General features: G+C 44.0%; 1 protein-coding gene across 1 annotated transcript; it reads left to right on the top strand.

The window, feature by feature from the left end:
* Positions 1–1458: 1458 nt before the first annotated feature.
* CASC3 (CASC3 exon junction complex subunit) lies at positions 1459–22233 on the top strand. The gene is made up of 14 exons (XM_059379836.1): positions 1459–1763; positions 2116–2143; positions 2479–2516; positions 13020–13178; positions 13269–13420; positions 13923–14099; positions 14535–15220; positions 17215–17273; positions 17911–18025; positions 18268–18366; positions 18626–18840; positions 19635–19757; positions 19894–19957; positions 20584–22233. The coding sequence occupies exons 1-13, from the start codon at positions 1533–1535 to the stop codon at positions 19915–19917; spliced, it is 2106 nt and encodes a 701-aa protein (XP_059235819.1). The 5' UTR covers positions 1459–1532; the 3' UTR covers positions 19918–19957; positions 20584–22233.

Raw genomic sequence — 22233 nt, 5'->3', positions numbered from 1 at the left:
GGCGCCCCAATGTATTTTTTCCTAAATGATAGAAAATCCTTTCTCACTGATAAAATCTAACTTCCTATAACTGCAACCCATTGGTTCTTGATTTGCCTTTCAGGGAGATGAAAAAAGATCCAATTCTTTCTCGTTGTCTCTTAAATAGTTAGATTGCTGTGGCTATCTCAAATCTTCTCTTCATGTAAACATTCAGAAAGCTTACACTTGTTCCTCAAAAGCAAGGATATTGAGTTTTTCAGTTCCCTCGGAGTGAACAAGCTTGCTCATGTTCATTTAAAAATTGAACCCAGACCAAACAACTGAAAGGTAAAGCATCAGATTATCACTTTCCTTATTTAGACACTAAACTTGGCGGCTTCATTTGCATCAATTTACCTTGAAAAGATCCTCCAGATCTTTCTAACACTTACTAAATCATCCATCCTCCATTTTGAACTCAGGCAGCTGGGTTTTGGAGCTGGATTTACAAGTTGTCACATTTGGCCATTTGTTTAACCAGTTGAGATCTTTTTGGATCCTGAATCTATATGAAGGCATCCAAAATGCCTCCTAGTTTCATATTGTCTATAAATTTGGTCAACATCAAATCTTTAGCCACACAACTTGTAAAAATAGTACAGAGGGCAGAAATCGGTGCTATGCGATAGTTACCTTTCACCGTTTTATATATATTATTAACGTGCACTCCTATAGGCAAACTAATAACTTATGGTCCAAAGAAAAGAGACCTTTTTTTTTCATTGCCGACAACCTCTTGCCAAAATCAAAGCATTCCCCTCATCTACCTGTCTGGTAACCCTTAAGGAGAAAATCATGCCAGAATATTGAACCAACGCCAGTTCCTATGATCATCTCTTTTAAAATCGGTTCCAAAATCTTCGTTAAGTCTAGCATCATACCAGCTTGCACTGTGGGAGAGATGACAGCCGGGGTGGGAGGATACAAGAAGGAAGAGGACATGAGAAAACACGGTAGCGCTGCAACACTAAGTCCTCGAGCTTCACTGCAGACAACTCGCTTTCCCTTCACTCTTCAACTTCCAATGGGCTGCTGTGGCAAATGTGATGCAGCACAACAGCTTTAGAGGTTTACCTTGGCTCGTGATTTTACCAAGCAATGGAACGCAGTAAAATGATCTGCTTCAAACGCGGGTAGAAACGAGAAACGGAAACAGAAAACTATGAAACTGTCCCAATGCCGCAGTGAAGCTGTGACAAGTGGGCTCCTTCCACTCGGAAGTCCCAAAATGGCTGGGCGAGGAACCGGGGCCTCAGCTCTCCTCGCCCCCGGCCCACCCAAGGGAAGACAGGGGTCGCGGCACGCCCCCCGTACGTCACCGGTTACGTAATCCCGTTCGCCGGCAAACGTGCCGCAGGGCGGCCGCCCCGCCTCTAAGCCCCTCCCCCTGAAAAGCGCGGCGGCTAGTGTTGCACGTGAAGCATGCCGGGACTAGCTCCGGAGCCTCCCGGCAGTCCCTGCGACGGGCGCGGTACGTCAGGAGCTGGCCGGCGGCGGCCGTTCTTCGTAAGATGGCGGATCGGCGGCGGCAGCGGGCTTCGCAGGACACGGAGGACGAGGAGTCTGGTGCTTCGGGCTCGGACAGCGGCGGCTCCCCGGCGCGGGGCGGCGGGAGCTGTAGCGGTAGTGCTGGAGGCGGTGGCAGCGGCTCTCTGCCTTCCCAGCGCGGAGGCCGAGCGGGGGCCCTTCATCTGCGGCGGGTGGAGAGCGGGGGCGCCAAGAGCGCTGAGGAGTCGGAATGTGTGAGTACGCGCGGGTGGGGCGGGCCGGGGGGCGGGGTGTAGGTGGTGATGGGAAGCTAGGAGTTAATGGTAGATGCTGGGGCATATTAGATGTTAGGGAAGAGAGGTAACCCCAGTGCGTCTGGAGCCCCAAGGGAGGAGGAGCTGTTAGGGGTTTCTGGGGGAAGGGCAGAGCCGCTGCACGAGAAAAGCGGATGTTTTTGTGGAAGTGAAGGGGCCGGACCTCCCTTGGTTGCTACTTGTTAAAGATGTACCTTTCCTCATCTCCCGTTTCAAACATTCCGTGTCGAGTCTTCAGCTCCCCGCCCTTTGGAAATCAGGGAACTAACCCATGTCATCTTCTTTCGTTCAGGAGAGTGAAGATGGCATCGAGGGCGATGGTGAGTAGCATCATGACAAGTTTTTTGACCGTAAACTCAGATCACCTATTTCCACCAATTGACATCCTCTCAAACTTAAGGATTTGGAGGAGGGTGCCACAACGCGGTTCTTTGTCGCACAGTGACAAAGACCTACGTCTTAGCAGTATGATCTTGGGCAAATCACTCTTTGACGCTGTTCCCCATTTGTAAATGGGGACTATAATTTTATCTTTCTGGTAGGTTGTTGTCAGAATTGAATGAGAGTCTTAACTTGACTTAAAAAGCAATCAGGAAATGTGTTTCGAATAATTTCTGTTTATTTTCTTACTTTACATATTTCTGTTTTCTTTCAGCTGTGCTGTCGGATTATGAAAGTGCAGAAGACTCTGAAGTGAGTGTGATGGGTTCTTTTTTGTATGGTATACAGGTTGGAAATTTTTACATGTGTTTTAAAAACATGGACGCACCTGTGGTTCAAAAGTACCCATGACCTACTTGTTATTTCTCCTGTGCTTTTCAGAAACTGTCACAAAAGGTCTTGTTTACTTAGAGTGAGGGAAGTTTGGTGCATGCCTCTTCGGGTTTCAGATTTTTTTTTAAGATTTTATTTATTTATTTGACAGAGATCACAAGTAGGCAGAGAGGCAGGCAGAGAGAGAGAGGAGGAAGCAGGCTCCCCGCGGAGCAGAGAGCCCGATGTGGGGCTCGATCCCAGGACCCTGAGATCATGACCCGATCCGAAGGCAGAGGCTTTAACCCACTGAGCCACCCAGGCGCCCCCAGGTTTCAGATTTTTTAACACTGTTAGTAGTTCACTTTTCACCCTGTCTGAAGAAAATAAGGTTTTAAATAGGATGAGAACGTTCTGAAGCCCTTCACAGAATGACAGTTCCTTTTATGCTGCTTAGGGAATGAAACCAGCTAGTTGGATATTTTTCCCAAGTATATCTGAAAACCTTAAAAGGGCAGGATTCTGAGTGGTTTGTATCAGAAACACCCCTCAGTTTATAGGGAGCTTTCTCCCTCTTAAATTCAGGAGAAATTTTCCATAAGCCAAGCTTTCGTGGTCTTATTTGTGTTGGTTGGTGCACTACTGGAGATACTATGAGAATGGCTGCTTGTTTCCTGGAGTTGAATAAAAAGGCCTGAGTTCTGGAATTTGGGTCATGAGTTTATGGACAGGAGGAATTGGATTTTATATAAACTTTATAGAACTCTTGGTACATTTTAGATTTCCATTAAGTTGTAGAGATGCAACAGTGAACGCTATACTACAATTTCTGTGCCTAGGAATGACTTAGGAAGTGAGATAAACATGCAGACAGTTATATGATGTGACAACTGCTTGGGGTAGAGTTAAGTAGGGTATTAGTGGCTGAGTACTGAATCTATCTTAGGCAATCAGAATAAGTTGGAGTCAGGTCATGTTATAGGCAGAGGGAACAACAGCTGTGAAAGTCCAGACATAGGAGAGAAGACTGATTATTTGGAAACTTGAAAGTAGTTTGGTGTAGCTGGAACATTGTTGGGACAGGATGGATACCAGAAATAAAGGCAAATCAGTGAACAGGGGCCAGATCATGAAGGGGTTTACTTGTTCCTTTTCTTCGTTATGTACCTGCTCTGTGCCAGGAGTTGAACTAGGCCCTGAAATAAAAAACATGGTTCTCCCCTCCTGGAATTTGCATTTTGGGGGAAGACAGACAATTAAACAAGTTATTATAGTAATGTTTGATAAGTGTCACAATATCAGAAGCATAAAGTGTTTTGGGAGCACATGGCAGGGGTAGCCAACTAACTGGAAATGCTTAGAGGATGAGATGTTAAAATAGAGACTTGAAAGGTGAGTGGGCGTGAGCAGAGGGAACACTGTCTGGGAAGAGGGTCGTGAAGGGATGGATGGCATGACAAGTTGGAGGATATGAAAAGTTTAGTGTGACTGGTGCTAAGTGATGGGTCTGAGTCCAAATCTTAAAATACATTGTGAACCCAATTAAAATGGATTTGTGTTTCTTCTAGTTTTATTTTTTAAAAAGATTTTATTTATTTATTTGACAGAGAGAAAGATCACAAGTAAACAGAGAGGCAGGCAGAGAGAGAGAGGGGGAAACAGGCTCCCCAGTGATCAGAGAACCTGATGTGGGGCTCAATCCCTGGACCCCAAGATCATGACCGGAGCTGAAGGCAGAGGCTTAACCCATTGAGCCACCCAGGCGCCCCCCAGAGTAGCTTTTTCTAACTTCATAGAGCTCTTTCTTCTGTTGTTTTCCTGTAGTCTTTAAAAAGAAAAGAAAAGAAAAGAAAAGAAAACATGGCTTGCTTTCTGAGATTTCCTGCTCTTGTTCCCTTTCCCAACATGTTTTGTAGCTTCTCTTCATTCCTCTTGCCCCCTCCTCAATTTGATCCTTCTCTCAAGTTTTTCTTTGGTGTGGGACCCTATCTAGAAGAGATCCCTGTCAGTTGCTGTCAGTTGAAGGGAGCTGTCAGTTGCAAGATTTCAGAGGGGATAGACGGCTCTAGCCCTTTCAGAGCTTCTTACTGGAGGAGTCTCACATTCAAACGCTATTGGAGATACTAAGATCCGTCCTAGTTGCAACCCTTTGTCTTAGTTTAGCTTTCTATCAAATACCTGTTGATTAGTTCAGGCTTCTCCTGTTCTCAGTTCCATTTACTACCTGTTCTCAGGTCCATTTACTACTCGTCTCTCTTGAGTAGGGACACTAGTCTGATGCAGGTCTTATGGGTCTTGGTGCTTTATTCCTGTGTACTCATATTTTGGCATCTGGGGGATACTTTGTAACCTAGTTTTGGTATAAATGTTGTTTTTAAAGGGTTTAAATGGGGGCACCTAGGTCGCTCAGTGGGTTAGGGCCTCTGCCTTCGGCTCAGGTCATGGTCCCAGAGTCCTGGGATTGAGCCCCGCATCAAGCTCTCTGCTCAGCAGGGAGCCTGCTTCCCTCTCTCTTTGCTTGCCTCTCTGCCTACTTGTGGTCTCTGTCAAGTAAATAAAATCTTTAAAAATAAAATAAAAAAATAAAGGGTTTAAATTAGGACTTTGATTTTGCTGGCTAGAAGCCCTCATTTCATGTGGAGATTTGAAGGGGTCAGAAACTATGCTGCTCACTCTGGAAAACAACATGGAGGTTCCTCAGAAAGTTGAAAATAGAGCTACCCTACGACCCAGCAATCGCACTACTGGGTATTTACCCTAAAGATACAAATGTAATGATCTGAAGGGGCACATGCACTCAAATAGTTATAGCAGCAGTATCCACAATAGCAAACTATGGAAAGAACCTAGGTGTCCATCAACAGATGAATGGATAAAGAAGGTGTGGTGTATATATATATATACAACGGAATACTATGCAGCCATCACAGGAAATGAAATCTTGCCATTTGCAACGATGTGGATGGAACTGAGAGGGTATTATGCTGAGCGAAGTAAGTCATTCAGAGAAAGACAATTATATGATCTCCCTGATACAAGGAATTTGAGAGGCAGGGTAGGAGCTTGGCGGGTAGGGAAGGAAAAAAATGAAACAAGATGGGATCAGGAGGGAGACAAACCATAAGAGACTCTTAATCTCACAAAACAAACTGAGGGTTGGTGGAGGGAGGTGGGTATGGAGAGGGTGGTTGGATTATGGACATTGGGAAGGGTATGTGCTATGGTGAGTGCTGTGAAATGTGTCAGCCTGACGATTCACGACCCATACCCCGGTCTGTGTTTTTGTGTAATGTGTATTTCCTGGGGGAAATAATACATTATATGTTAATAAAAATAATTAATTTAAAAAAAAAAAACAAAAAAACTATGCTGCTGCCATTTTCCCAGAATCTTCCAAGAGGATTTTTTTAAAAAGAGACTTGACTGTGAAAAGGAGGCTAGAGAGATGGTGGCTGGAAAAAAGACTGAGGTCAAGAGAGATTTTGGTGGTTATTTTTTTCACATTGGAGAATCAGGTATGGTTAAAAATTGAAGGAAGGGAGTGGAAAGGGAAAGAAAAGAGAGGCAGTAGATAATAAGTTTACTGGTGTCCTTGATTGGCTTTGTGAAAGGAAATAGGAAACAGCCAAAGGAAACATTTTCTTTGGTAATTATAGAGAGGTGGGAAGGAAAGGTATGGAGGAAGGAAACTGCTATTCTCTTCTTCATTTTGTTTTCTTTATGAAATAGAAGGAAAGACATCGAGTAGGGAGGTTAGTGGAGGGAGGATCAGGGGAGGAATTTTCAGACTAAAGGAGGTTTAAGTAGTTGAGGTTGGAGGTGGCACTGATGTGTAAGCTTATATGACTTTTTTTTTTTTTAAGATTTTATTTATTTGACACAGAGAGATCACAGATAGGCGGAGAAGCAGGCAAAGAGAGAGGAAGGGAAGCAGGCTCCCTGCTGAGCAGAGAGCCTGCTGGATGCTGGGCTTGATTCCTAGACCCTGAGATCAGGACCTGAGCCGAAGGCAGAGGCTTTAACCCGCTGAGCCACCCAGGCGCCCCTATATGACCTTTTTTTAAAATTCCTTCTTTGATGATTATTAGTCTGGTTGTAGACAAAAAAGGCAGACATTTTAAGTTGATCCAGTCCTTGGCACAGGGGAGTGGCAAGGTACTTGGTGATTGGAACTTAGTAGTGATTGAAGTGAATAGGCCATGGAGACTAAAGAGAGAGGAAAGTTTTAAAAAAAGAGAGAGGAAGGTGTGGAATAAGACTGGTAGGGAGAAGGTAGAAGGATCAAAGGAATGGATATCTTAAGTTGGAGATGAGAGGATAAGCGAATAAGAATAGGAGTAAAAGACTGGGGTTTTTTGGTGTGTTTTTCTTGTTTTTGTTTGTTTGTTTTTTTTTTTTTTTTTGTTCGTTTTAACCTAAACTCTAGGGGCTTTTGGGTCGCTCAGTTAAGCATCTGCCTTCAGCTCAGGTCATGATCTCTAGGGTCCTGGGATCAAGCTGAAAGTCTGGCTCCCTGCTCAGCGGGGAGCCAATTTCTCCCTCTCCCTCTGCTGCTTCCCTTGCTCGTGCTCTCTCACTCTCTATATATCAAATAAGTAAATAAAATATTTTAAAAATAAGATAAAAAAATGAATAAACTCTACTCTCCCAACACGGGCCTCAAACTCATGACCCTGACATCCGTCGTGCTTGCTCTACAGGCTGAGGCAGCCAGGGAACCCTAGGCAGGTTTTTTTTTTTTTTTTTTTTTAAGCAGCTTTATTGAGATATAATTCGCATACCATACAATTTATTTAAAATGTACAGTTCTGTGGGTTTTTTTGTATATGCATAGATATATGCAGTTATTACCACGATTAGTTGCAGGACATTTTCATCACATTGAAAAAAAACCTTGTATCCTTTAGCTGTTATTCCCCCTGCCCCTTAGTTCCTCCATCCTCATCCCCTGGTCCCTAAGCAATTACACATCTACTTTTTGTGTCTAGGAGTTTTCCTATCTTGGCCTTCCATATGAATGGAATCATAATATATGAATTTTTGTGACTGGCTTCTTTCACTTAACATTATGTTTTCACAATTTTCATCCATGTTGTACCATGTATCAGTACTTAATTCCTTTTTATGGCTGAGTAACATTACATTGTATGGGTTTACCACATTTTCTTTATCAGTTCATTCATTGATGGACATTGGGTTTCTATTTTTTATGTATTATGAATAATGTTACTATAAATATTAGTGTACAAGTTTTTGTGTGGATGTGTGTTTTCATTTCTTGGCTATATATCTAGGAATGGAGTTGCTGAGTCATGGTAATTTTTTTTCTTTTTTTAAATGTTTTTTTTTCCCTCAAAGATTACTTTTTTTTTTTTTTTTTTTTTTTTAAGATTTTATTTATTTGACAAAGAGAGACACAGCGAGAGCAGGAACATAAGCTGGGGGAAGGGGAGAGGGAAAGCAGGCTTCCTGTCGAGCAGGGAGCCTGATGTGCAGCTTGATTCCAGGACCCTGGGATCATGAACTGAGCTAAAGGCAGTCACTTAACAACTGAGCCACCAGGTGCCCCAAAGATTACTTTTCATTTATTTATTTGAGAGAGAGAGACAGCAAGCATGAGAAGGGGGAGGGGCAGAGGGAGAGGGACAAGCAGATTTCCCACCAAGTGAGAAGCCTAAAGCAGGACCTGATCCCAGGATCATTGCCTGAGCCAAAGTCAGATGCCTCATCCACTGAGCTACCCAGGTGCCCCATGGTAACTATGTTTAATTTTCTAAGGAACTGTCCAACTGTTTGCAAAGCAGCTGCACCATTTTACATTCCCAACAGCAATATATGGAAATTCCAATTTCTTCATGTACTCACCAGCATGTAATTTTCTTGCCTTGACTTTTTGATTCTAGCCATCCTAGTAAGTATGAAATGGTGCCTCATTTTGATTAGCACTTCCCTAATGACTAATGATGTTGAGCAGTTTTCCTTATATATTTTCCATTTGTGTATCTTCCTTTGAAAACATGCCTAATTGGACTCTTTGTCCATTTTTTGTTTTTTTTTAGATTTTTATTTATTTGACAGACAGATCACAAGTAGGCAGAGAGGCAGGCAGAGAGAGAGAGAGAGAGGAGGAGGCAGGCTCCCTGCCGAGCAGAGAGCCCGATGTGAGGCTCGATCCCAAGACCCTGGGATTATGACCTGAGCCAAAGGCAGAGGCTTTAACCACTGAGCCACCCAGGCACCCCTCTTTGTCCATTTTTTAATTGGGCTGTCTTTTAATTGAGTTGTAAGAAATTTTTTTAAGGTTTTTATTTATTTGAGAGAGAAAGAGAGAGAGAGCATGAGAAAGGGGAGGGTTAGAGGGAGAAGCAGACTCCTCCCCAAACAGGGAACCCAATGCCGAACTTGATCCCTGGACTCCAGGATCATGACCTGAGCTGAAGGCAGTTGCTTAACCAACTGAGCCACCCAGGTTCCCTTGAGTTGTACGAATTCTTTATAAAATATTCTAGATTAAAGTTCCTTATCACGGGGCACCTGGGTGGCTCAGTGGGTTAAAGCCACTGCCTACGGCTCAAGTCATGATCCCAGAATCCTGGAATAGAGCCCTGTATCTGGCTCTCTGCTCAGCGAGGAGCCTGCCTCCTCCTCTTTCTCTGTCTGCCTCTCTGCCTACTTCTGATCTCTCTCTGTCAAATAAATAAATAAAATCTTAAAAAAAAACAAAAGTTCCTTATCAGATACATGATTTGCACATCTTTTTTTTCCCTATTCTTTGGGTTTTCTTTTTACTTTCTTGATGGTGTCAGTTTTCAATTTTTATAAAGTCCAGTGTATCTTTTTTTCTTTTTGCTCTTGCTTTTGATGCCCTCAGAAGGCTTTTCTGAATCCTTGCCAAAACCAGAGTTGTGAAGATTAACTCCTATGTTTTCTTGTAAGAGTTCTATAGTTTTAGCTCTTATATTTAGGTTTTTGATCCATTTTGAGTTAAAAAAATTTTTTTTGAGAAAGAGAGCACAAATAGGAGGAGAGGAAGAGAGAGAAGTTGACTCTCCACTGAGTGGGAATCCTGACGGGCTCGATCCCAGGACCCTGGTATCATGACCTGAGCTGAAAGCAAACACCTAGCTTACTGAGCCACCCAGGTGCCCCAATTTTTATTAAGATATATTTATTTGAGAGAGAGAGAAACAGCATGCGTGCACGCAGTGGGGAGTGACAGCGGAGAGAGAGGTTTTTTTTCAGATTTTATATATTTCTTTGACAGAGCACAAGCAGGGGGAGGGGGGAAGCAGCAGGCAGAGGGAGAGGGAGAAGCAAGCTTTCCACTGAGCAGGGAGCCTGATAAACTGGGCTCGATCCCAGGACCCTAGGATCATGACCCAAGCCAAAAGCAGATGCTTAACTGAGCACCACCAGGGAGAGAGAGGCTTAAGCAGACTCCTCACAGAACATGGATTCTGAAGGAGGGGTCAGTCTCACAACCCTGAGATTACCACCTGAGCCAAAACCAAAAGTTGGATGCTTAACTGACTGTGCCACCATTTTTTGAGTTAATTTTTGTATATGGGGTGAGGTAAGAGTCTAAGGTCAGTTTTTTGCACGTGGCAGTTTTGATCAAAGGAGTATGTAAGAGTTTTTAAAGAGAAGCAGGTCTACTTCTTAAAAAATGTACAGCATAAAAATGAAATGTATAGGGGTGCCTGGGTGGCACAGTTAAATGTCCTGACACTTGGTTTCAGCTTGGGTAGTTATCTCAGGGTTGTGAGATGGAGCCCCACATTGGGCTCCATGCTCAGCATGGAATCTGATAGAAATTCTCTCTCTCTCCCCCTGCCCCTCCTGCTTGTGCTTTCCCTCTCTCTCAATAAATAAATCTTTATAAATAAATAAAGTAAGTTAAGTAAAATGTACAGGATGGTTCTCCTGGTTGACTCAGTGAGCAGAGCATGCCACTCTTGATCTCAGGGTCATGAGTTCAAGCCAGATGTTGGATATGGGGCGTACTTTAAAAAAAAATGTAGGGGCGCCTGGGTGGCTCAGTGGGTTAAAGCCTCTGCTTTCGGCTCAGGTCATGATCCCAGGGTTCTGGGATCGAGCCCCGCATCGGGCTTTCTGCTCGGCAGGGAGCCTGCTTCCTCCTCTCTCTCTCTCTGCCTGCTTCTCTGCCTACTTGTGATCTCTGTCTGTCAAATAAATAAATAAAATCTTTTTTTTTTTTTTTTAAATGTATAGCAGTTCCAGATTTGACTTGTCTGGAGTGTGGCTATGGAAGCAGATGCCTGTAGCAGAGGTGAAGACTGAGCACCTTGCCAGTCTTCTGGGTCAGTGGCAGGGTGGGCTGATGCAAGGCATAGAGGTGTTGCTAGGTGACAGGAGCTTCACGGGATTAGGAGTTTAAAGTGAGGCTGGAGAACTTAGATCTAGAAGAGATACTGTGAATGAGGAAGATAAGAACTCTACCTCATACTCTTGAGATATGTAGGGAATGAAAGAATGGGCTAAAACTTCTGTGTGAGAATGCTACCAGGGAAGCAGTTGCTTTAGGGGAGAGCATTCATTGAAGGTAAAATCAGCAGTGGAGGAGTTTGTCTCTGGAAAGGATTTTGGTGTCAGCTCTTGGCCAAAGCAGTGTGATCTTGGGGTAGCACCTTTTGGCTTCAGTAGGTGCCAGATTTTAACTCTAATTTGTAGTCTCCTCAGCATTACCCTGTTTGTATCTTTCTGTCCTTCCCTGGAAATAAAATTAGTTTCTCATTTGGAATAAAAGAGTTGCCTCATTTGACATTCCACCATGGACTGGAGGGGGTAGAGCATAAAACAAAGTTCTCTCATTAATCATGCTAATACTATTTTAAGATGTTTGAATTCAGTCTGTGTGTGTGTGTGTTTGGTGGGGACTAATGAATTAAGGTCACATATGCATATCGAACAGGACTTGCAGTTTCGTCTTCAGAACATGCAGGGAACATGGGATCAGGGAAAGAACTAAAGGATTACTACCCATCTATCGCCATGTCCAGGAGAAGGATAACTAACTCTTGACTGAGGGGACATGGGAAGAATCAAGGGTGCTTGGTTATTAAAAAGCTATGGGTAACGCACCTGGTGGCTCATTTGGTTAAGCAACTGCCTTCATCTCAGGTCATGATCCTGGAGTCCCAGGATCGAGTCCAGCATTGGGCTCCATGCTTGACAGGGAGTCTGCTTCTCCCTCTGACCCTCCCCCTTCTCATGCTCTCTCTCTTTCTCTAATTCTCTCTCACTCTCAAATAAATAAATAAGGTCTTTAAAAAAAAATCTTAAAGAAAAAAAAACGGTGTGGGTAGGGCTTGCCTGGGTGGCTCAGTCGGTTCAGCATCTGCCTTTGGCTCAGGTGGTGATCTCAGGGTCTGGGGATCAAGCCCCACATTAGGCTCCCTGCCCAGTGGGGAATTCACTTGTCCCTCTCCCTCTGCCCCTCATCCCTGCTCGTATTCTCTATCTTGCTTGCTCTGCTCTCATTCAGATAAAATCATACAGGGGCGCATGGGTGGCTCAGTGGGTTAAGCCTCTGTCTTCGGCTCAGGTCATGATCTCAGGATCCTGGGATTGAACTCCGCATTGGGCTTTCTGCTCAGCAGGCAGCCTGCTTCCCCTGCCACTTCTGCCTGCCTCTCCGCCTACTTGTGATCTGTTTCTCTCTGTCAAATAAATAAATAAAATCTTAAAAAAAAATGTAATCCACTCTTTCCTTATTTGAGAGTAAATAGTGCCTTGAGAAATCATAGTGTTATTACAGTTTGCAAGTTCAGTAGTTGAGCTTATTATTTATAGACTAAGTCTATATTTCCCACCTTTATGTAGTACTGTTTCTGAATATATAAATTAATGCAATGTAAATTTATTTTGATGTATTGAATGTGTAGTAGTTGTTTGTCATACGTTTTTTCAGTCAGTGGATATTACACCAAGTTACTGTCTAATGGAGATCCATGAAAATTAGAGAGCCTAAAAAGAAGGTCCATATAATCTAAAAGGTTGAGAATCTGCCTAAATCATTTTGAGATGGGAGAATTCACAACTTGAGTTGAAGTGTAATTTTTAGGCCCTGCATGTTTAAGAAACAATCCATGAAGATGGAGAGAAATTATTAACATCTCCTTCTGTATTCTAGGCAGTTTAAAGCCTCCCTTTCATATTTCCTGGGTTCCTTCCCCAGAGGCTACCAATGTTAACATTTCCTTCCATATCCTGGAAAACTTACATGTATCTGTATAAATGTATGTGCATTTATTTTTTCTATTGTGCTTTTTTTAAGTGCCCCATCCTTCAGAAATTTTAGTAAGGATATTGATATGTTTGTTTTTAATCCTTACATTATATTAAAATTTCATTAGAAAATGTTCACTTAAAGAATGGGGAAAAAAATGCACCGTTTTGAACTGACAGGGTAACTTTTTTCAGGGTGAAGAAGGGGAATACAGTGAAGAGGAAAACTCCAAAGTGGAGCTGAAATCAGAAGCCAATGATGCTGCTAATTCTTCAGCAAAAGAAGAGAAAGGAGAGGAAAAGCCTGACACCAAAGGCACTGTGACTGGAGAGAGGCAGAGTGGGGATGGACAGGTCAGTGTTCACCAAAGGCCTCCACTTTGGGGGTCAGAATAAGGGCTCTTAACCTTGGAGAGAATAAGGAGCCCTTTATCTGTCTTCTAGGAGAGCACAGAACCTGTGGAGAACAAAGTGGGTAAAAAGGGCCCTAAGCATTTGGATGATGATGAAGACCGGAAGAACCCAGCATACATACCCCGGAAAGGGCTTTTCTTTGAGCATGATCTTCGAGGACAAACGCAGGAGGAGGAAGTCAGGTAACAGCCTCTTGTTGCTACTGTGTAGTACATATTTAGTGCTTACTATAGGCCAGGCACTTTGCTAATTTACTGCTCACAGTACTTTAAGGTTATTATGATTATCATTTTTGTACAAATGAGGAAAGTGAGGCTTAGGATCTTTGGTAACTATTGGTGGAGGAGCTGGGATCTGAATACATACTTCACTGTCTTCTTTAGTCTGAGGCTCAAGCCTCTGGGACATGAAGTACTTGTGTAAGTTGCTTTACAAGCAAGAGATGTTTTCAAGGTGCCGAGTAGTTTGAGGTAGTCTCCCCGTATTTCTGTGTGTGTTCTGTTTGAGCCCAGCAGGCCCTGCAGTGCTGTGATTGACTCTTGGTTTTGTGCGCTCCATCTGGGAAGATGGGGAGACCAGTGAAGTTCTTCCTGTTTTTCTGCCCAGCCTTCTTTTTTGTGTGTGTGTGTGTCTTTACTTGGTAGAGTCTGCCTACCTAAGATACTTCTCCCTGGTTTTATCCAGACCCAAGGGGCGTCAGCGAAAGCTCTGGAAGGATGAGGGTCGTTGGGAACATGACAAATTCCGGGAAGATGAACAAGCTCCAAAGTCCCGACAGGAGCTCATTGCCCTTTATGGCTATGATATCCGCTCAGCTCACGATCCCGATGACATCAAACCCCGAAGAATCCGGAAGCCTAGGTGAGAAAGTTTTGGTTTACACTGTTTATATTTGTAGAAAGAACTCTGCTATTTATTTATTCATTCATTCATTCATCCGTTTGTTTATTTATTTATTTATTTACTTTCAAGATTTTATTTATTTATTTGACAGAGAGAGATCACAAGTAGGCAGAGAGGCGGTCAGGAAGAGAGATGGGGAAGCAGACTCCTGGCTAAGCAGAGAGCCCAATGCGGAGCTCGATTCCAGGACCCTAAGACCATGACCTGAGCTGAAGGCAGAGGCTTAACCTGTTGAACCACCCATGCACCCCAGAACTCTGCTTTTTAAAATGCCATTCCAGCCTGTAATTCAGTGGATGAGGAATATGGGAAGTCTCCCTGACCCTCAGTTTAGATCTTTAGTGGTCTTATTATTATTTCTTTTCTTAAGACTTTATCGTTCCATTTATTTAGGTTTGGGAGTCCTCCGCAAAGAGATCCAAACTGGATTGTTGAGCGACCAAACAAGTCCCATCGCCATCAGGGTCCTGGGGGCACCCTACCACCAAGGACATTTATCAATAGGAATGCTGCAGGGACTGGCCGAATGTCTACTCCCAGGAATTACTCTCGATCTGGGGGCTTCAAGGAAGGCCGTGCTGGTTTTAGGCCTATGGAGGCTGGTGGGCAGCATGGTGGTCGGTCTGGTGAGACTGTTAAACATGAAAGCAGTTACCGATCACGGCGCCTAGAGCAGACTCCTGCACGGGACCCATCTCCAGAAGCTGATGCTCAAGTGCTTGGCAGTCCGGAGAAGGAAGAGGCGACCTCAGAGATACCAGCTGCTGCTCCCGACACTGTACCACCAGCCCCTGACAGGCCTGTTGAGAAGAAATCCTACTCCCGGGCAAGAAGAACCAGAATCAAAGCTGGAGATGCAGTCAAGATTGCAGAAGAGGTGCCCCCTCCACCCGAAGGGCTAAACCCAGCACCTCAAGTCCCAGAAACGACCCCTCCTCCACCTGCTAAGACTGGAAACTGGGAGGCTCCAGTGGATTCTACAACAAGTGGACTTGAGCAAGATGTGGCACAACTAAATATAACAGAACAGAATTGGAGTCCCGGGCAGCCTTCATTCCTGCAACCACGTGAGCTTCGTGGTAGGTACTTTAGGGTTAGTGACTAGCTTTTTACCTTGTTCATCATTGGGTTTGTGGGTATGGGATTTAGGTCTCAGGGATATGGGGTCTGACAAATATCTTTGTTCTCATTGAAAGAAACAGAGGGATTCGTGGGTATATTCATCCAAAGACCTCAGAGAAGTTTTATCTGTTACCCAAGACTACCCCTACTACTTGGCCTACTATTACCTGACTAGCCATTGATACGGAGCTCCTGCATACAGAATCTTTTACCCATTCTCTGTAGGAAAAGTTGGAAGATGGTGGCAGTAGTCTTATTATATGAGCTAATGGTTGAATGTTTGAAGGCAGAGACAGACTTACTTGAATTTGGATGAGAATTGTGTAGTCTCTCTTTTTTTTTTTTTTTTTTTTTTTTTTTAAAGATTTTTTTTTTTTTTTTGACAGGGAGAAATTACAAGTACACTGAGAGGCAGGCAGAGAGAGAGAGAGAAGGAAGCAGGCTCCCTGCTGAGCAGAGAGTCCGATGCGGGACTCGATCCCAGGACCCTGAGATCATGACCTGAGCCGAAGGCAGCGGCTTAACCCACTGAGCCACCCAGGCGCCCCAGTGTAGTCTCTTTGAAAGGAAAGCCTAAAGAAATTTCTTAATGGAGAACTAGGCTGCCCTATAGAACTTTCATAGTGTCAGAAGTTTTTGAATATTTGTATTGTGGCCAGAGTGACTGAGGAACTGAACTTTTAATTAATTGAGATTTAAATAATTATATGTGGCTACTGGATATCACAGTGGACAGCATAGTTCTAGAAGCTGGGACCTATTTACCATCGTTCTTGCCCATCTGTCTATGTCTCCCTCCAGTCAGGTAGATAAAAGGATCCTTTCCTTAATTTCTGAAATCTGATTTGAATTTAAAAATTGATAATCCTCATTTGGACTGGGAATTTCTTTCTTTCTCTCTCTCTCTTTTTTTTTTTTTTAAAGATTTTATTTATTTATTTGACAGAGAGATCACAAGTAGGCAGAGAGGCAGGCAGAGAGGTGAAGGGGGAAGCAGGTGCCCCACTGAGCAGCGAGCCCGATGTGGGGCTGGATCCCAGGACTCTGGGATCATGACCTGAGCCGAAGGCAGAGGCTTAACCTACTGAGCCACCTAGGTGCCCCTGGACTGGGAATTTCAGCATCCTTTTCTGGTGTGCATGATTTTTGAATACCAAAAACCCGTGTAGCCTAAACTGGACCTGGAGTTAATCATAGGATGAGGACTATACCCTTCTACAGATACCTTATTGCCATTGGAAGACAATCTCTAAAATACCCTTTTTTTGTCGTGAGTCATTTTCAGCCAGAGAGGAGTGTCTTCCCAGACTTCCAGCCTAGAACTCTGTGGCCAAGAACAATTGGGCACATTCACAGAATGTCCAGTTGTTTCTCAAACTAGGGCTGAAATTTTTTCAATATGTTTGATAATGGACTGTGCTGATTATAACCTCCCAGGGATTCTGTACTGGGAAATATTTAGTGGGAAAATTGCATTTTCTCATTGAAGTCCTTTTTTCCCCACATTTAAAGGCTTTTTATTGTTGTACTCAGCTTGCATACAAGTAGGGGCAAATTTCCAAATGCTATTGACAGGAAGCAGTGATACTTTATTATTATTTTTGTTTCATTTTGTTTTTTAAAAATTTTATTTATTTATTTGACATCATAAGTAGGCAGAGAGTTAGTGCAGGGAGAGAGGGGGAAGCAGGTTCCCCACTGAGCAGAGAGCCCAATGTGGGGCTTGATTCCAGGACCTTGAGACCATGACCTGAGCTGAAGGCAGAGGCTTAACCCACTGAGCCACCCAGGCAACCCGCAGAGATACTTTAAAAGGAATTTTGTCAGTTTAAAAGAAGAAAGCAGTTCCCCATGTTGTATTCTTTAACTTGTCAGTTTTCTTGATGTTCTCTTTAGTCCCACTCATACCTATCTGCTCTTAAGCCGTGAATTTTGTTTTGCTGTGTCACAGGTATGCCCAACCACATACATATGGGAGCAGGACCTCAGTTTAACCGGATGGAAGAAATGGTACAGAAAGGGAGAGGGAGTAGTTGGGGGAGGGGGCTGCATGCAACAGCTATTCATGGTTTAAACTAAGATAACATTTTGGGAGTCAGTGTTTCATTGATTTACCCATATTTCTTTTAATTTGGCTCTCCAGAAAGGGTAGCAGGGCCCAGGTTTAGATCTTGATGTTTCTCGTTGGTTTTTCAATTCATTTTGCAAATCCTCTTTTCTTTCCTCTATTTTTTTTTAGAGAGAAAGAGTGCACAGCAGAGGGTGGGGGAGCAGTGCAGAGAGAGACAGAGGAGAACCTAAGCAGTTCCCCATGCTCAGCTCAGCACAGAGCCCAGTGTGGGTCTTGATCTTGTGACCTTGAGATCATTACGTGAACGAAAATCAGAAGTTGGATGCTTAGCCTACTGAGCCCAGGCGCTTCTACTCTTTCTTTCTTTCTTTCTTTTTTCCTTTATTTAAGTAATCTCCAAACCCGTATGGGGCTCAATCTCACAACCCCAAGATGAAGAGTTGCATGCTCTTCTGACTGGGCCAGTCAGGCGCCCCTCATTTTGCAAATACATATGCCATGTACCTGAAGGAAGGTGGAACTTGATATGAGAGTCAGCTCTCTTGCAGTCTTTTTGCTCAGACCTCTTTATTTCAGGGTGTCCAGGGTGGGCGAGCCAAACGCTATTCATCTCAGCGGCAAAGACCTGTGCCAGAGCCCCCTGCTCCTCCTGTGCACATCAGTATCATGGAGGGACATTACTATGATCCACGTGAGTTTTTTCTTATTATTGGCACACCTTTCTTGGCAGCCCAGAGTGAACTAAGAGACCAGCCTCTTGCCTTCTGAGTTTGCCTTCTGACTTCTCACAGTGGTTATCAGACATTGTCTGGCTGCTGCTTTCTTCACTTGGAAAATTGAGAACATCTTTTAAAGGGTTTGGGGGACAAGGAGATTTGTCCATGTGATATGAAGAGTGAGGGTTTATGAGAGTCCCAATGTGATATCTTACAGTGCAGTTCCAGGGACCAATCTATACCCATGGTGACAGCCCTGCCCCACTGCCTCCCCAGGGCATGATTGTGCAGCCAGAAATGCACCTTCCCCACCCAGGTAAGCTTTGCCCCTCTGCTTCTGCTTGTATTTTTCCAGTACATGAGGATATGTGTTGGGGGCTTCACAGACTCCATCGTTCTGAGCTCTGTGCTGCTTGCTCACAAGGCTAGCCACTCTGGCTGCTTGGGCAACAAACTCGTCTTGAGTCCATCCTGAGGACTTCCATCCTGAGTCTGTGCTGAGCAGGGCAGCCAAGCCATCCCATGGAAATGATGCTGTTCTCTGTTTCAGTTTTTGTTTTCCTCTTCCTGTGCAGGTTTACATCCCCACCAGACTGCGGCACCTCTGCCTAATCCAGGCCTCTATCCCCCACCAGTGTCCATGTCTCCAGGGCAGCCACCACCTCAGCAGTTGCTTGCTCCTACTTACTTTTCTGCTCCAGGCGTCATGAACTTTGGTAATCCCAGTTACCCTTATGCTCCAGGGGCACTGCCTCCCCCACCACCACCTCATCTGTATCCTAATACGCAGGTGAGATGGCTAATGAGCAGATTTTTCTAGGTACACATCCTTTAAATCAGATAAGCATGTGGTATGGGGAGAATGCTCAATTTGAGAGAACATTTCATTGCCACTGATTTTGTGTGTGGCGCCAGGATGCCTCTTGGTGGTCAGGAGCTGGAAATGCAGCTTATGTAATGCCCATCATCTGTTTATTCTCTTTTGTTTGTTTGTTTCTTTCTTTCTTTTTAAAGATTTTATTTATTTGCGAGAGGAGAGAGAGTGTGTGCAAATGTGAGCAGGGGGAAGAGGGAGAAGTAGACTCATGGGACTCGATCCCAGGCCCCTGGGATCATGACCTGAGACAAGGCAGTTGCTTAACGGACTGAGCTACTTAGGGGCCCTCTTCGGTTTCTTTAATGGTGTTTCATTCAAGTGCTTCAGTATGTCTTAGGTGTCCATGTCTGCTGTTTATTCAGTTGAATGGAGAAGCTGTATTATCCTTACACTCCCTGTACTGCTTAACTCCCAACAGGTTGACACCATCCGGTGTGTGAAGTGTCACCATTGAGCTCAGCCTCTTCCATTTTTCAGTTGATGGTAGGAGTCAGAGAAAGCTAAGTAGTACTTTGAAAAAGTACAAACCAGAACATAATTAGGATATAGTAAGGCAGAAATGAATAATCACTTATTTTAAAGGGGAACAGCTTAGAGATTTATAAAATTCCTGAGTACATTTTTTTACCTGAATAATGTTTCCTGTTCATCCTAGTTTAGGTGAATTTATCCCTAACTTTTTTCCTTCTACCTTATTGGGGTCACAGGCCCCATCACAGGTATATGGAGGAGTGACATACTATAACCCCGCCCAGCAGCAGGTGCAGCCAAAGCCCTCCCCACCCCGGAGGACTCCTCAGCCAGTTACCATCAAGCCCCCACCACCTGAGGTATGAGAGCTGCTTCCAACATCAGTGTGCTTTCCTTTCTCCTAGTTTTCTCTCCTTTTCTGGGTGTGTCTCCATGGTTGGTTGGTTGGTTGGTTTTTTTAATGACTGGTAACAAATTCTAAATTTCTTATTTCAGGTTGTAAGCAGGGGTTCCAGTTAATAGGAGTTCCTAAGTATTTTAAATCAAACATCATACAAAAGTAAGTATATGGGTATTACGATCTCATAATTTCTTTTTAGAGATTTTATTTCTTTATTTGAGAGAGAGAGAGGGCAAGCATGAGTGGGGGGAGGGTCAAAGGGAGAAGGAGGGAGCCCCATGTGGGACTCGGTCCTGGCACTCCAGGATCATGACCTGAGCTGAAGGCAGTCGCTTAACCAACTGAACCACCCAGGTGCCCTGCTTCTTATAAATTCTTAAAACTAATGCTCATGGTTACTTGCTTAACAATCCCCTAATTAATGCTTCAAGTTGTAATCATGAGATATCTTATGGGGAAGCTTACAGGAGTCTCAAAATTGGCCAGCTGCTTTGTTTTGCAAATGCACTGAGCAGGGTTGAAGCAGAAATCATTGTTAACTTGGCGGAATTTCATTTGGGAAGCTGCAAGGAAAAAATGCAGGAGGATATTCTTTTTTAAGGAAAGGGGAAATCTAAATTTGAGATGTTCGTAGCAGAGCTAATTTTAAAGGTCATAAAGAAAGACCATGGGGGTTTTCTGTTGATTTGTTAGGGACTTTATTTTAAAACACATTATTTAGAAAGGTGGCTTTTTGAAAATAGCTAATGCTTTGATGATTCTTCCCTTTTCCCCACCACTGTTAGAGAACCCAGGAAAGAAGAGAAATACAGCTGGCTGTGTACTCCCAGGAGGGCTTCAAAGATACAGGGTGGCTCCTACCAGCAAGCAGCTGAATGAGAAGGAACCCTGACCACCTCTGAGGACAGGCTCTGTTGGAGAAAGGGACAAACAAGTGGACTTCCTCCCCTTCTCTTTTCTTTACTGGAGTTGGCTGTGCTCAGAGGAGCAGAGACCCAGCCAGCTTCTGGGTCTACATCTAGAAGTCCATGTCTTTTACTCTTCATTTTTTCCTGGGAAATTGAAGTGTCTTCTCCCAGGGAAGTTCATTCCTGTTTGTTTTGTTTCTTAAGATGTTCGTTTTTAAAACCTGGCTTGCTATTTATTCATTTAGTTTCTTTATCTCTCTGCCTTTAAATGAGACAGGTTAATTCTTCTTATTTTCTAGCTCCTCTGCTTTCACTTTTGGATTTTCCCTGCATCCCAGATAATTGAAATTTTACCAGCCAGTTTTCCTCTACCAAGCCTGCAAAGAGGTGGCCTTTCATTTTTGGCCGTCCTTTGTTGTTGTATACTTGGATTCTCTTAATTCCTCTAACCCTGTGGAAGCAGAGCCGTCCACAGAGTGTTGTGGAGAAAAGCTCAGTGTGTGTGGTAGGAGCCCAACTTGACTTCTGTTTTCAGGAATCTGAGCCTCCATCAGTCCCTGTACTGTGGTAGGCATCAGTCCTCTACTTGAGGGCAAAGTCTCTACAGTGGAGAGAGATGGCAAACCAGATGCTTTTGTGAGAAAGGGAGAGTGGAGTAAGCCTTTGCCTTTTAGGGGACTATATTCATATAGTCCTCGGGGCTCAGTCTTTGAGGTAAGTGGAATTAGAGGGCCCTGCTTCTCTTCTTTCCATCCCTCCTATGACACCCCCTTTCCAGTTGCTATGGACCAATGCATCTCTCTAGAGGCAGATACTGTCCAGCAAGCTACCTTGTACTTTACGGTTGCTCTTCTTGTCTTTCCTGCTACAAGTGTTTTAGATGTTACTACCTGGTTTTCCCCAAGTTCTGCTCCTGTCCTTGCAAAACATCTGGGCTTCAGGCCTAAGGAAACCAGTCACTTTCGGGGCAAGGGTTCCTCCCTCTTCCTCCCTATCCACGGCGCTGAACCACTCCCCTGCTGCCTCTGCAGGAGAAATTCCTGTTGCTGCAGCACTTGCGTCTGCTGGGAGTAACTTGGCCACTGTCCCAGTCCTACAGAACGTGAGGGAGATGGTGGTGGCTATGTCTCCCCAGGTAATGTCACTGTTTCTATTCCTTCTCTCCAGCAGCTAATCTAACCACTCTTTGAGTCACAGGTGTGGGGTGGGGAGTGGGGAGAGGCACTCAAGCTGTAGACTCCAAGGAGGAAATAACTAAGAGATTCTTCCAGGGGTGGCTGATGGTTGTGCCTTTTGTAGGCTGTCCCCTTTGCCTTAAACCTGAAGATGTCTCCACAAGCCTGTGGGCAGCATGCCCAGATTCCCAGACCTTAAGACACTGTGACAGTTGTCTCTGTTGGTCCACTGTGTTTCATTGCAAGAATTTCTCCATGTGTGTTGTTGTTGTTGTTTGTTACCGTTTTAAAGGGTGCACATTTGTGATCAGCATTGTGACTTGGAGATAATAAAATTTAGACTGTAAACTTG

Source organism: Mustela nigripes, chromosome 16 (assembly GCF_022355385.1).
Source record: "Mustela nigripes isolate SB6536 chromosome 16, MUSNIG.SB6536, whole genome shotgun sequence".
NCBI classification, from domain to species: domain Eukaryota; kingdom Metazoa; phylum Chordata; class Mammalia; order Carnivora; family Mustelidae; genus Mustela; species Mustela nigripes.
Note: the sequence above shows the minus strand (reverse complement) of the source record. Positions and strands in the feature narration are given on the sequence as shown.

Excerpts from the sequence above, each read along its gene's own strand:
- CASC3 (XM_059379836.1), top strand. The coding sequence starts at position 1,533 with ATGGCGGATCGGCGGCGGCAGCGGGCTTCGCAGGACACGGAGGACGAG. Across the intron at positions 2,144-2,478 it reads AGATGGCATCGAGGGCGATG|CTGTGCTGTCGGATTATGAA; the intron begins GTGAGTAGCATC and ends GTTTTCTTTCAG. Across the intron at positions 18,841-19,634 it reads ATCTGTATCCTAATACGCAG|GCCCCATCACAGGTATATGG; the intron begins GTGAGATGGCTA and ends TTGGGGTCACAG.